Source organism: Pleurodeles waltl, chromosome 11, assembly GCF_031143425.1.
Source record: "Pleurodeles waltl isolate 20211129_DDA chromosome 11, aPleWal1.hap1.20221129, whole genome shotgun sequence".
Taxonomy (NCBI): Eukaryota; Metazoa; Chordata; class Amphibia; order Caudata; family Salamandridae; genus Pleurodeles; species Pleurodeles waltl.
This window is the reverse complement of record NC_090450.1, coordinates 144,354,558-144,369,457: the sequence shown is the minus strand read 5'-3', so window position 1 is coordinate 144,369,457 and position 14,900 is coordinate 144,354,558. Positions and strand designations below refer to the sequence as shown.

Genomic DNA, 14,900 nt, shown 5'->3' with positions numbered 1-14,900 from the left:
AATAGAAGGACCATTCGACAATCTCATCAAGATCACTCCAGTCAAAGTAAAGGCTCTACCCTGGTGGACAGAAGCTGACAATCTTTCATTGGGACAAACATTCTTATTCCAGAGACCCGACAACTTAATTACCACAGATTCTTCTTCCGTTCCAGCCAAGGATAACAGGCACATCAGTGTAAATATGCTCACAACACCATCCATATGCACAATGTGAACAAACAGAGCACAAGATCTCTAGCTTTGTCCAAAGAAGTGCAATAATCTGGAAAGTTCAGAAGGACAGACAATACTGGAATTATCACAGATATGGTCCAGTTTCCAAGTTAAGCTTGGCTCAGTGGATCTCAGTTGCTATCCATTTCTGCCGTTGACAAATAGTCAAAGCAAACTCTACTAGAGCAGCTCTACCTCCCCCGCTTTATCTGATAGGGTGTAGAACAGGTATACATTTATGCAACATTATCTCCTGGAATCTTCGCAACGCAGTGGTGCAGTTGTGGGACAAGAAGTATTGCGCCCTTTATTTCAATACTGTGAACCTTGTTTGAATATGTTTATACCCACCGTCCACTATAGTATTACGTTTGTGATTATCTTGTAACTATCTATTCTGAATTAAGTATGTGAATCTATGAAAGATCCAATACTGGACAAACAATAAGTTACTTACCTATAACTACCATTCTCCAGTATATGTATTTTTCATAGATTCAAATGCAGCCCACCTTCCTCCCTTATATGCAGTTTTCGTTCCTACTAGTGCTTGAAAATCTTACGGAAGATCTCTGGAGAGTGTTCTATAGGGTACTGTGCCTGATTGACTGGAGTCTGGTTCTTTATAAATGATGTGAATAAGTTATTCACATGAATTTATTTTAACTGTTATAAGCCATGTGTACTTTGGTGTACTGCTTTAGAAGATACTGTGGACTCCCACTTTGATACCATGGAATGATTCAAGCATGTGAATCTAAGAAAAATTCTAATATTGGGGAACAGTAGCTACACGTAAGTAACTTACTTTCTTTTGATTCCTGTTAGCTTTAGCATAGTAGAAAATACAGTTCTCTTTTGTTTGGGGGTTGCCTTGTTTGTGGTGTTGAGTCGGGTTTTTAGTTTTGTATATGTGAATGTGAACATTAACTTCCCAGACTCCCTTCTGTCTCTTAACTAGTTCTAAATTTTGACATCATGAAATGTCTCACACACTAACTTACATTTTTACCTGTACCCCCATGTCAAATTATTTAATGCTCCAAAACCATCTTGTTTAATCTGAAATATCATGGTGTTTAATAAACCTTTTAGTCTGTGCATAGGATAGAAATGAAAAGATGGTCACATTACTGTAGTCCATTGTGGACTGCATCACTGAGGCCAAGATTTTATCTTTATATATAGAAAATTTGATTGCACGTACAGTCTTCCAGATTTTGATACACTAATATTTGAATGACTTAGAATTGTCTGAAAAGCCTTTGTTACTTGCAATTACACATATAACTTGTCACCAATTATGGACTGCTGAGCATTGGTTATTGGTATCAGATTTGTCTTATGATCAAATGAACGGTCTATGCACCAGTTCCACATTATATTGCTTGCCTCACTTGATTGTCTCTTCATTGATTGTTTGGGTTAAACAGCCGCCATATTACAACCTGGACTGAATTGCTACTTATTGGGACTGATTGCGTTGTTGCTTAAATGGAAGCACTGATTGTATATTTTTGCTACCAGATTTTCTGTGGGTAGAGGCTGTATTGGTCTTCTTTTCCCACGTAATTCAATCCCAAGACCCATATCATCGCTGATAATGCTTTCTTTAGGCTCTCAATCTGTTAGTTCTGTTATTTTACCATTGCTAGCAGTTCAAATAACTGGGTCCTCTCCATTAGCAAGCTAGCTAATCTGTTCCTCCTTGGCTCCTATCACAGTACTAATCCCATGTTCCATATGATTTTTAGCAGAGGAGTGAAGACAGTCTTGTCCCTGGCTCGACTTCACCTGAGAAATGAACACCATATCTAGTATGTATCATTGGGCTTACAGGTTCTACTGCTTCTCTCCTGGAGCTAATTGGTGATCCGTCACTGTGTGTCATCCAAACTGCTACCACTACTGCAGCTGCTTGAGACGAGGTTTGCAATTTCTGAGTAATCTTACCTGTAGTTCTGTGTCGGTATAAGGTTCTTTACAGGCTTCAGGTTGTGACTTGAATTAATAAATTAATTCCTGGGATGTACAAGAGTTTGATGACTGTTCCATCAAGTGCATAAAGATATACTAAATGTATACTCCACCTTCTGCGCTCACTTTTTTCTATAATCTATTAAAAGGGGGCATTTGGGTTATTGGAGATTGCCCTAGTATCACCACCTCCATGACTGGGACACTAATTTCACCTCCTACAAATTCCTCTTATCTCCTTTTTGCACTGAATTTGATGTCGAGGTAAAAGGCTCTGTTGTACATTTTGTGGTTGATCTAGAACCTTTTTATATTGCAGGTTTGAGCAATGGTTGCTGATAGCTGTCACAACTTGCTTCAGTGGGTCAGGAGCAGGCCCATGTGGGATTTGTTTGTTGTAGGTAAAAGATCAGAGATCAGTTTCTGTCTAAAGGCAACTAGTCCTTTAGATGTAATGACCCAAGCTAAGTTGAGCTTTTCATACCAGCTAGGATCAATGGTGTTTTATTCCCTTATCCCTTTTTGTACTCCATAGTTAGCTTTGCAAGTAGAGCAGAGATAAAGGTAATATGTTGATGTTAATGCAGTTGTGTAATGGATGATTAGACAAGCATAAAATGCAGTGCAGTGTTAAAGCATTATTGTTATGTACAGATAGCACAGTGTGACTAATGCAATTTAAGTTGGCTGAAACAACGGGCTTAAGGGAACCTGAACAGTGGAATTCATTTTGAAGTCAATCAACTGGCAGGCTTAATACTGATCCTTGTTTGTATCTTGTGCTACCATGTACTGTATGAACATATGCAATTTATGTAATGGACTGGTATGGTCAGAGCATACCACCCAGGTCACAACAGTGATATCGGAGAAGCTTGTCCCACCCCACTTATTCCTGCTAACATCCTAAGCCATGCACATCCTGTCCTGCCTACCCTGTCCTCTGACCCTGAAATGGTGCAGCACAAAGTTGCTTCTTAGTGGATGGCATCTGTGGTTTCAGCTACGTTTTAGGGCTTCAGTCTCCCATGAGCTTCATACAATGGTGGAGCAGAGGGTTGAGTTACGAGAACATCTGGACTTCCTCATGGACACTGGGTTGGTGGCTAGATTACGAGGAACTCACCAACAGCTGCCAAGTGTAGGGAAGGACTACAGGTAGTAGGTTGCAGTCGTAGCTACACTGAATGCCTTCTCTACACCCTGCAGCCCTGCCTAGAGTGGCATGCTCCTTGTACACTAAAGTGTGGTCATTGGAGTGACAGCTTCTAGAGTTTGTCCCAGTTGCATTTAGAACAGCAGAGCCAATGACCACTCTCCTACTGATTTCGTTGAGAGCTTTGTCACTCCTTCAAAATTTTCTTTTAAAGAACTGCGTGATAGAAAATTAAACAAGAAAGGTTCACACCTGCTAGTTTAACTGCAACTTCCTGCCATCTTCAGCACTATCCTCAGTTTATTACTCCTGCAATGAAGTCTAAAGTTAATCACTGTGTTTGATGGGATGTGTGTCTGTACATAGACACGCTGTGCATACTCCTGCCATCCAATGTTGGATCTGGAGTGGTGCAAGTTGTTTTTCTTCAAAGAAGCATTTCGTGTCACGGGATCAAGTGACTCCTCCTCTCAGTGATATTGTGCATGGGCATTGACTCCTTAGTTAGACTGTTGTCTCTCTGCCATTGGGTGCGGATGTGTGTCTTCGCTCTGTCTTTCGGCTCCCTTCGCTTAAATTTTCTCTCAAGCTTTACCTATTTCAATGCCATTATCCTCGCTTGTGCTTTTCTCATCATAGTGCACTCCTCGGTTCAACGGTTGGGCATAGACTGCCCATTCTTCGGAGTGTAAACACCCACCTTGGGCCTATCCTCCACACTGCACCGAAGGAAATGCTTCCCGTAGGAAAGTACCCTCTTTATGGCATTGTTACCCCCACTTTTTGCCTGATGTCAGTATGCCTTGACTGTTTTCACTAGAATCCTGCTAACCAGAACCCCAGTGATTGTGCGCTCTCCCTCTAAATTTGGTTGCTTAGGACTTTGCACACCCCTCAATTGGCATACTGGTGCTCCCATATTATTCCCTAGTATATGGCACTTGGGTATCCAGGGCACTGGGGCACCAGGGGTTCCCCATGGGCTGCAGCATGTATTGTGACACCTACGGGAGCCCATGCACAATGGGTCTGCAGGCCTGCCATTGCAACCTGTGTGAAAAGGTGCAGGCACCCTTTCACTACAGGTCAGTGCACCAGGTCATTGTAAGTCACCCCTATGGTAGGCCCTCCTAGCCCAGAGGGCAGGGTGCAGGTACCTGTGTGTGAGGGCACCCTTGCATGAGCAGAGGTGCCCCTACAAACTCTAGCTCCATTGCTCTGGACCTCGTAAGTGCAGGAAGCCATTTTACCCATGTACTAGACACAGGTCACTACCTATGTCCAGCTACATAATGGTAACTGGGCATGTTTGGTATCAAACATGTCGGAATCATGCCCCAATACTGTTGCCAATATTGGTTGTATGATTCCATGCGCTCTGTGGGCTCATTACAGGACCATCAGCATTGCTCCTACCAGTCTTCTGGAGTTTTCTGGGCAGCCCACGCTGCTGCCACTGCTCAGACAGGTTTCTGCCCTCCTGCTGCTTGGCCAACTCAGGCAGAGGAAGGCAGAAAAAAGGATTTACTGTGGGAGAGGGAGGTAACACCCTCTCCCCTGGAAATAGTTGTTACTTGGCTTGGCAGAAGTAGCTGCCTTGCATAAACCGGTTTGCACCAGTTCAGGGACCCTCTGTTCCTGCCCTGGCACAGAACTGGACAAAGGAAGGGGGAATGACCACTCCCCTGTCCATCACTACCCTAGGGATGGTGCCCAGAGCTCCTCCAGGTGGCCACTTGATTCTGCCATCTTGAATCCAAGGTGGGCGGAGGCCCCTGGGAGCATCTGAGTGGCCAGGTCAGGTAGGTGAAGTCACAGGCCCTTTATGATAGGTGGCGCAATTTGTTGTGGTCTACATTAAGAAACATGGCGGTCCCTGGGAACTACTTAAAGAACTTATCAAGCTTCACACAGGGAACTATGCAAAAATTAGGTGGGGTAAAGAAGGTGAGACCTCAAGGGCCATACCTGTAGACCGTGGTGTGCGCCAAGGCTGCGTGTTAGCTCCTACACTTTTCTCACTATATGTTAATGATATTCCAATCTATTTAAGGGATTGTGTACATGACTCACCGAAGCTAGGTGGCGAGCCGGTTACGGCACTACTATTTGCCGATGACACCCTCCTCATTTCTCAAACTCCGAGAGGTTTACAGAATTTGGTGGATTCTTTCCAGAAGTATTGCGTGGGGAAGGGGCTAGAAATAAATCCTACCAAAACAAAGTATATGTCAATAAACTCCAAGAAATCCCTCAGGAATAATCTGTCCTTGGATAACCAAAAACTGGAACAGGTAGGGAGTTTCAATTATCTGGGGATGATGCTGGATAGTAACCTGTCCTGGAAAGGGCAGATGGATAAAAGCATCCTAGCCCTTAAACAAAACTCAATGCCTATTTTAAAAATACACGGAGCCAGTTACTCTAAAGCAATCTCACCAGCACTGGAAGTATATAAAGCAAAGGCCCAATCGACCGCCCTTTATGGCGCTGAACTCTGGGGATTCCATTGCAATAACAACTTTGGAAAAACGGAAAACCATTTTGTACGAAGGCTACTTAAAATACCGACAAGAACCCCCCTAGTCCCTGTTTTCCTTGATATTAATCTTTAAAGAGCAGACTATCAAGCATTATTAAGACCATTGCTGTATTGGGTCAGGCTATGGGTAACCCCGGAGTTGAGTGATTACAAGAACGGACTGACTGAACTAACTCAGATAGATGGACATATGAATACCCCTTGGTTAAAATATGTATCTAAGTGGTACGAGAGATTAGGTTTATCACACCTATGGGAAGCTCCACAGAACATGACAACATGTACCAGGAAAAATGTAAAGGACACTTTTTGGTCTTATGTCAACGGAGAGCTATTGCATAGTTCATCGATTGGTACTCTGACTTTGAATTTTTTAAACATAAAAGATACACCTAAATTCGAACAATTTTTGGATGAGGTCGGCCCTCCTCTGGCAAAAACACTTTATTTACAGTTTAGGTACGGGGTCTTACAGATTAATGCTTACACATGCAATTGGGGAGGGGTAAAAGGATGTGAACTCTGCACTCTCTGTACCTTAGGGGCTAAAGAAGACGTTGTTCATTTACTCTTCTTTTGCCCAGTATACAAGAAACCAAGGGATCGGTGGATCAAACCCGTTTGTAAATATGTGGGGGTCAGATCCTATAAAGAAGCAGTGCGCATATTTCAGTCCAATACTTCACAACTAGTGGTGTTTGGCACAAGCAGATTCCTATATAATGTGTACCTTATCAGGAATCGACTTGGTCACAAATTGTAACGCTTTGTCAGGTGGCCCGCTCATCCCCCTCCTTGCAAAGGTATATGATGCACTGTTTTATCGACAAGTTGAATTTTTGTTTTTTTGTTTTTTTTCTTTCCTCTTAGTTCTGGTTTTTAATTATTTTATAAATTGTTATTTATATTTTTATACACTTAATGATACTGCTTAATCATGGGGACATCCATATACTTCTTGCCAACTGTATGTATTGTATCTTATATTTTATTGTATAATGTATTTATGTATGTCGTATTTATTTCCTGTCCTGAGTTTTATGGCAATATTTGCCGAAATAAAGTAACGAACGATAGGTGGTCACCCTGCTAGGTGACCAATCCCCTTTTCTGGGCTATTTAGGGTCTTCCTCTTGGGTGGGGTCCTCAGATTCGATGTGCACAATTCCAGCAGTACTCCTCTGCATAGTTTGGTTCATCTTCTGGCCACTGGGACTGCAACTGGACCCTCCAGGAACCGACATTCTGCAACTTCAGAGATGACTCCGCTCAGCAACATTGTTTCCCCGGCTCCTTCCAGCAACTGCAACATTTCCTCAGCTGTGCATCCTCTGTGGGCGGCATGTTTTCAGCCTGCACAAGAAGTAAGAAGGAATCTCCCTTGGAGTGAATGAGTCACTCCCCTGCATCTGCGGGCACCAACTGCTGTGAAAACCGGCTACATTGATCTCCTTTCCTCCAGAACTGCGTGGATCCTGCATCACAGGTGGTGGTCTGGAGTGCCCCCCCTTGGTCCTCTCTAACAGCTGTCCAACTTGGGAGAAGGTAAGTCCTTGCCTGTCCTTGGAGGGCAGTCCCCCAGTGCATCGCAACTCTTGCAGCTACCAAGGCTTGCTTGCTCCTCCTCCAAGGGATCTTCATGCTCAGTGTAGCCCTGGCCTCCAGGACTTTTTCCGGCAAAGCAGTCTCTTCTGCCTGCTGCTCCTCTTCAACGACGACTTCAGCCTTGCAATCCTTCTTCACTGCCTCTTGCATTTGCCAAGGCTTGTTGGTGGATTTCTAGAACCACTAACCGACTGCATCTCAACTGCCGCTGTGGGACATCACTTCTGGGACTCCTCTTCAGCTCCTGTGCTGCACCGCTGACCTTCTTCGTCCACCGTCAACCTGGTCCTGCATCCACAGAGGGGGGCGGTAGTGGCTCCTGCCGCCACAGACACTCCAACTCGAACTGGACTTGGTCCCCTTCCTTTGCAGGTCCTCTTCTGTCAGGACCCACCTTTGGGGTCTCCAAGTCCTGGTTGGAAAAGGATTATGCAAGACTCGAAGTCCTCTGTTGTATTTGGGGAAAAACAGTTACTTAACTCTGCTCTCCTGATCGCTGGGGATTACTCTGGTACTCACCTCTTGGAGTTCTTATTTTCTCCAGCCCCCCTTACTTATTCCAGTTCCTTGGGTGGGGGATTGCCTTTCACATGCCACCTTTTTTAGTATATGGTTTGGCCCTACTGCTTTCTGTGCTATTTACTAATAGCTAATTTGTATATATTAGTGTGCTTACTTACCTCTAGTTGGGGGATTGCCTATACAGTATTTGTGTTACTTTAATACAGTACCTTTATTTTGTAACACTGTTTGGTTCCATTATGTGTGTGACTGCTGTGTGACTATAGTGGTATTGCATGAGCTTTGCATGCCTTTTGGATAAGTCTCGGCTGCTCATCCACAGCTACCTCTAGAGAGCCCTGGCTTCCTAGACACTGCCTACACTTCACTAATAGGAGATACCTTGGCCTGGTATAAGGTGATATCACCATAGGTGCTCACCACACACCATACCAGCTTCCTACACAGAGCATGTGAATCTACAGCAATACATGCCGTGAACAGATGCTTACTGGGTAAGTAGCTTTTCCTTTCCTATAGATGAGTATTATTAGGATAAGAATGAATAGTTGGGGAGATGTTTTTTTTTTTTTTTTTTTTTTGGAGGAATGACGTAATTCCAGATGCCCGGCCAACTTTTGTCTTACAAATGATGATGTCAGGAGACCGAAAAGAGAATCCATTTACAACATGTAAGGCTCTCTAACCAGTGAAAAGCATTGAGGATTCAAATCCTAGAACGAGTTTGAGAATCTTTTACATTCCTACTCTACAATTTCAGTTAATGGAAAATAAGATAGAAAATATAGGTGTTTCTAAATTACCAGCCAGTGACATGCCTGTACCACATAAACATAAATACCTACGTGTTTTCTCCCCTGTCTCCCACGTCCTCCCCACTGCTCGTGTGCACACACACACGCACAACTTAATGAATTCAGCAGCGAGGACTGCTACCAGATGAAACATCTAAACCATATTCATTATGCGTAGTACCTCTACTTCAAGAGGGTAAACACCAGAATTGAGAAATAAATGATCAGGCACGCCTTCCTTAGCCAATAGGCTAACACATTCAGCTATATTCTTGGCAGGGTGTAACGGAGATATGAAATAACTATTGACCACTTTCTGCTGGAGATAAAATAACCATATAAGTACAGTCATTAGGTCTCAAACTATTTATAGAAACAAAGAATGGATCTGGTTTCATCTGAATGAAGTCATTCTTCACAGTGAAGAATACTTAGGATCTTTTGGGCTCAGACTTCAGGTGCCGTACTAAGATGAAAGTAGCCCAATACCTCATGATTTTCATGACTTGGGGGAAGGTAGGGTGACTTTTTACCCCATAATGGGCACATTTTTATGATTTTTAGGATGCTGAACACCGGTGGGAGTGGGGATTGGATTTTTGGAGGCTACACTCAGCAGGTGCTGGAGAGGAACGGGGACAAAGATAATGCTCTGTGCTCCACAGGGGCTGGGTGTAGTGTGTGCTCAAAGATTACATCCTGTACCCTGATCCTGCAGCGCATGGCCAGAGGTTGTGTGATCTTGAGGTTGATACGTCTTGTGATCGTGCTCCTTTCTTGTATGCTCCTTTTAAGATCTCATTACACAGTGGTTTGGTAGAGCTGTCTGGTCTAGAGGCATTGTGAGAGTGTGTCGCTGAAATGAAACCATCTTCTCAAGTATTTGGAAGAGGTATGGTAGAAGAATCTGAAAATGGAGTTTGTTCAGAAGAGTAATAGTTTGCCTCAGGTAGATATGCACTACTAAGTCATCTTCAGATGACTTAGTTGTAGCCTAGGCAGGTTCTTGAGAATAAGATAAGATAGACCTATTTCTCTGCTGGTCTTGCATCTCTGTGGCATTGAGAAGCATGTCCTTGAATTTGGCAAGAGAAGGAGAAGCCTAATGCTCAATATTTCGAGTACAAATTAACGAGCACAATCCATATTTGAGAACGTAATTAACCTTCATTATTACAAAGTTTAATTGAAGCTGGTCATAATTTACACACAGTTAGATTTCTTGTGATTGAAGTCCTACAGAAACATAATGGAGATAGTAACATAGTATAATTACAACATAAAGTCTGCTTAATTGGTAGGCGTGAAATGATTTGCCCTAGCAGCTGAGAATTCAACAAGATCTTATATATTTCAAGAAAAACTACAATGAACTAGATAAGACTTGGTGGCATCCAGAATGCTATTATTTCAGGTTTATGACCAGGAATGTATGTTAAGAATCATGCTGGGATGAGTAACCATCACAGCATAGCATTCTGCTTGAAGGCAACGGACCTGTTGAATGGAACGATCAGTATGGATCAACTGATAATCTAGTTTGGGTTCTGATTCTCTTGTTTATTTTGCTAGTAAGATGTTTGTGTTTTGTTTTATACACTTGAAGAGCACTTTCTCATGATGTGCCCAAGGCATGAAATGCACTGAGCATTGTAGCCTGTGAATGGTTCTGTCAGGCAGCTTTCTGAAATTGAGTTTGAGAAAGATTAATAACTGAATAATTAAGTATCACAGAGAGATGAGTTTTATTTGGCATACAATGTGAACTTCTTTGATCTGTGCAGCTGTATCTGAGAATTGTTTTGCAGGACTTTTGAATGCTTCTGCCTTTGCCTGATACCTGCTTGTTGTGACTGCCTCTAACATGTAAGGGACTCTTCAAGACATTTGCAAGTAAGCAACTTAAGTAAGAGCTCATGCTCCGAACACAGCTGCCTTTACGCGCACACCAGAATAGACTGATTAGGACAAACTTTCCCATGCATCCATTTATAAAAAAGAAAATAGGCACTGTTCTATCTTTTTTCCTAAATATTGCCCGTTATTATTTTTCGAAGAATAGGAATTTCTGAAAAACCCACATCTTGGAGAAGATATGTTGCGTGTCTGCAATAATTCTCTGTCACGGGAACTTGTTTAACACACTTAAAAAAACCTCCACATAAGTTTGGATCCACGGACGTCTTGAAAACTGAGAGCAAAACTCTGGCCATTGGTCAGAGTCTAAACTACGAAATGATCCATTTAATATCAACTCTGTTCAGAAATGTAGGCTTGTCTGTAGATAGGTGATAAGACTCAGTGGCACCGCAATCTGTTGTCTCATAAGTATGGGAATGTTTTTATTACTTTATGATGATAGTTTTGTTCACCTTCGGGATAGAAACAACATCCTAAATTTGCATTCTAAATCTGCAGAGATTTATTTTGCCAGTTGAGTCCAAACCACGCTGTTAGGCAATAATCCTTCCTCTCCATGACTACTACTGGCCGCCATTTGACATCCATTTACCCAGAGTGCGGTTCCTGTGGTTGACCACAATCTAAGTTTCTTCTCTTTGCGCACTATTTTCTTTGGATTATTGGGTAATTGACTGTCTATTATGTCTCTCATGTTCTTTTGCCTTGAATTCACATGACCAAAATCTGCTCACAAGTTTTTATCTACGTCTCACACGTATTTGTCACTGAAAATCTGTGTGTTCACATAATCTGCCCAAAAGGTTTCATATACGATTCTTGTCTTAGTCACCAACAAGCTGAGCCTTCTGGAGTTTCTAAAAACTGTATTTTCAAGCCCCTCGTATTAGAATCGGTTATCGGTCTTTATTGCATATGCGTCAGTAGCTCACATGACCACAGTGATTACTTATTTAGAGAAAGATTGTCTATGATTGCTACCTACATTTGGTCCTGATGAAGGTGGACGGTTAATTGGAGGTTGTCCACCAAAACGTACGTCAACATTTTTAGATCGTCCAACACTGCATGACTTTGCAGGAGGATAGCCTTAATATATTTTCTGTTTGATGAAGTTCTTTGTACTGCCACTGGGACTCTTTTAATAAAGGAACTTTTTGTGTTTCTGTTTGTGGAGCTATTTGTGATAGTTTAAGTATTGAGGATCTGCTATCCCATGTTTAGATTATTAGTTAACAATCAATGTTTTCCTACATTTCGTCTGCATTGACCAAATATTATATTTTTTAGGCGAATTATTTTTCAGTTTTATTTGGGTTCCTATGGACAATTTATAGAATCTGATTTTCTTTTATTAAAATGGAGGTATGTTGTTTCGTGCGGAGGAATAGAGTTTTGTGTGTTTCTTTGAGAGTTTTATTCTCTCCTTTTTGGAGAGGGATTGTCAGAGCTGGTCTGTGTGTATGAAATTAATGATAGTAGCTTGATAGTACTTAAACCTGTAGCATTGGTTCTCTGTTCCACTCATTTAAGCTTTTTTGGACAGGCTACTCTCCACCAGGGGTGCGGATGTAATTACCTCTGCTGCACAGGTAGTCTCCTGCTGGCTTTAAAGGGGCCACCACCAAGATTGTCGGAGAGACCCAGACACCCTGGGACTTTTTTGCCAGGGTATGGGACATATTTCTCTTCGGGGCTCCCAGACCCAAAGAGAAACCAGCATTTTCAATGCAACGGGTCTCGCATTTGTTCAAGTTAGAGCTATTAACGTTGTATAGCAAAATAAGAAACGTAGCACAATTGCGCTATGTAAAATGCAGCGCGATCGCACTGCGTCAAAAATAAACAGATAAGGTAGTCCGAACTCCAGGCTGAAAACATCGAGCCTCGTATGTTTTTGGTACTTTACCGGTGCTGTGTAGGTGGGCTAAACACCGGGAAAGGCATGATGTATGCATGCCTTTCACAAATGAAAGCAAGCGGATTTTAAAAGGCAAACCCACGAACCAATGTAAGTGACTGACGTGGCATGGGCGTTGGTTTGATGCCCAAAGATAGATTACAGAATGGGGGGAGCACTTTGTGCTCACCCATAAAAAGTGCATCAGACTGTCTCCTCTAAATAGGGCGGACAGCCTTATGCATTTGCATCGATAGCCCAAAGTAGTCTATTACGCAGTCTGTGCAGGGATTCAACCAGTGGGGACAGAGTCAGCAAAAATTTGACCGTCTGCTTGACAGAAAATAGGGCAGACGGATAATTGGTTTGTAGAAAAAGTACTTCACCTTGTTTGTGGCTGAGTGCTCTGTTTGCTGCACTCTGAAGCAGTGCCTTTGTCTTCTCCAAACCTGGTATCTCTCATAGATTGTGTGATTTTTCCTCCCCCATAAGGCATGCAAATTGTGTTATGTGCTAAATGTGGTCTCCATGAGCCTCATTCCAGTCTACACACATCAAAGGCAGCTTAAAGATAGACTGAAACACATTGAGGCCGATAGTATAAACATTAAATGAGTTATTCATATTATTGCAATGTTATGTTAATTGTATTGAGGTTTTCTAGCCTTTCCATGGGAAATAAAAGTGTGTGATTTCATGACGTATACCAATGAAGGAGAGCTGTAGTTAGACAGTGAGAACATTTTTCATATCTGTAAACCAGATGTGACTTAAGGTCTCGCCACAGCAGGTAAAGCCCCAACTTGAAGGGAAATATGAGAAGGAGCTAGTGCTTTAGGCTTTGTATGGGGTTTGAAAGCATTATGTAAATAATAATATAATACAGTGGGTGGGGGTGCTTTCCTGGGATTGTGATTAGGATTGTGATTGTGATTCTAACTGTGAGAACACCCAAGTCAGATTGTAATCCAACATTTTCTGATAGCCTGCAGTTAAACTGCAAAACTAAATGCCCCACATCTGGACCAGGAGGAAGGGTTAGTTCATAACGCTACTTTACTTCCTGAGTAACAGATGTCTGTGAAGTAGCTCCTGGAGAAGATATCATTAGCTTTATTTGTTAGTCATTTGATGGGTTGCTCTTTAGGAATGTATTGAAGTAATAGGTAATATGGTTTCTTTTGTGCCCTGGCTGAACGTTTGGATACATTCCTAAATTGTGATACCAATCCTACCTTCCCAAGCCATTCTTGGGTTCTTCATTTATTCCACCTCTGTTCCGTCTGAGATTTATGGGGGGCATTTTTAATATGTACTTTGTTAAAACGTTGTGACACTCTGGAGCCCATGGGTCTGCTTGACATCCTATGTGAGTAGTTAATTTTCAGATAGTGGCTATCCAGAGAGATTATCATGGTGTAGTGATGAATAGTTATAACTCAGTAAAACTATTCTGAAATAAAAATACAATCTTGATTAGATTCTGTTTGTGTGCTCTTCACAAGAATGAATATAATCTGAGCTTTCAATGAAAACAAATCTCACTGTGAACTAATTGGATGTTTTTGGTTGCCTTTTTCATTATAGCCTCATACTTTGTTGCAAAGAGTCAAGGCTTGTACATCTGAAGATGACCAAGACAAACTCATGCAGATCACAAGCTTACATTCACTGAATGCCTTTTTGCTGCCAATTAAAACCGTTGGAGTACAGGTCAGTAAATGTGTTTTGTTTGTATAAAATTGTGCTTTCCAGCTAGGTGGCTTGCGCTGGACTGCATAGCTAAAATTGAAGAAATGCTATACGTCATTTTTTTTGTTTCCTTTTTCTTTTCAGTGGGAGCATGGCAAATTGAAAGGAGCACACCAAGATAATAGGATATATTAAAGTACATTTTTTATGAATGGGGGAAATGTGCATGCATTTTTCTTTCATCTGGTCTTACTCCATTTCAGCTTTCATCAAGTGAGGGAACCCTGTATGGCAGTGGCTCCCAACCTTTTGAGTTCTGTGGACCCCCACTGTATCCATACTGGAGCCTGGGGGCCCCCACTGAATCATTATTGGAATGCGGGGACCCCCCCTGAGTCATTACTCAAAGATGGGGACCTAATCTGTTAAAATTATTAAATATTCTAAGCAGTCGCGGACCCCCTGAGGAGGCTTCGCGGACCCGCAGGGGTCCCCAAGCCACAGGTTGGGAACAACTGCTCTATGGATAGATGTCAGAGAACACAGCACAAGAAGGGAACCACTATTACCTATGCA

At 42.2% G+C, this 14,900-nt stretch overlaps 1 protein-coding gene across 2 annotated transcripts in view; it reads left to right on the top strand.

Annotated features, from left to right (window-relative positions):
• The window catches only part of GMPS (guanine monophosphate synthase), a 529,284-nt gene that overhangs the window by 344,540 nt on the left and 169,844 nt on the right, over positions 1-14,900 (top strand). For both annotated transcript variants that reach the window (XM_069213299.1, XM_069213300.1), the window contains one exon: positions 14,220-14,345. In XM_069213299.1, the coding sequence (XP_069069400.1) occupies positions 14,220-14,345 (126 nt within the window). The remainder of the gene's footprint in view (positions 1-14,219; positions 14,346-14,900) is intronic.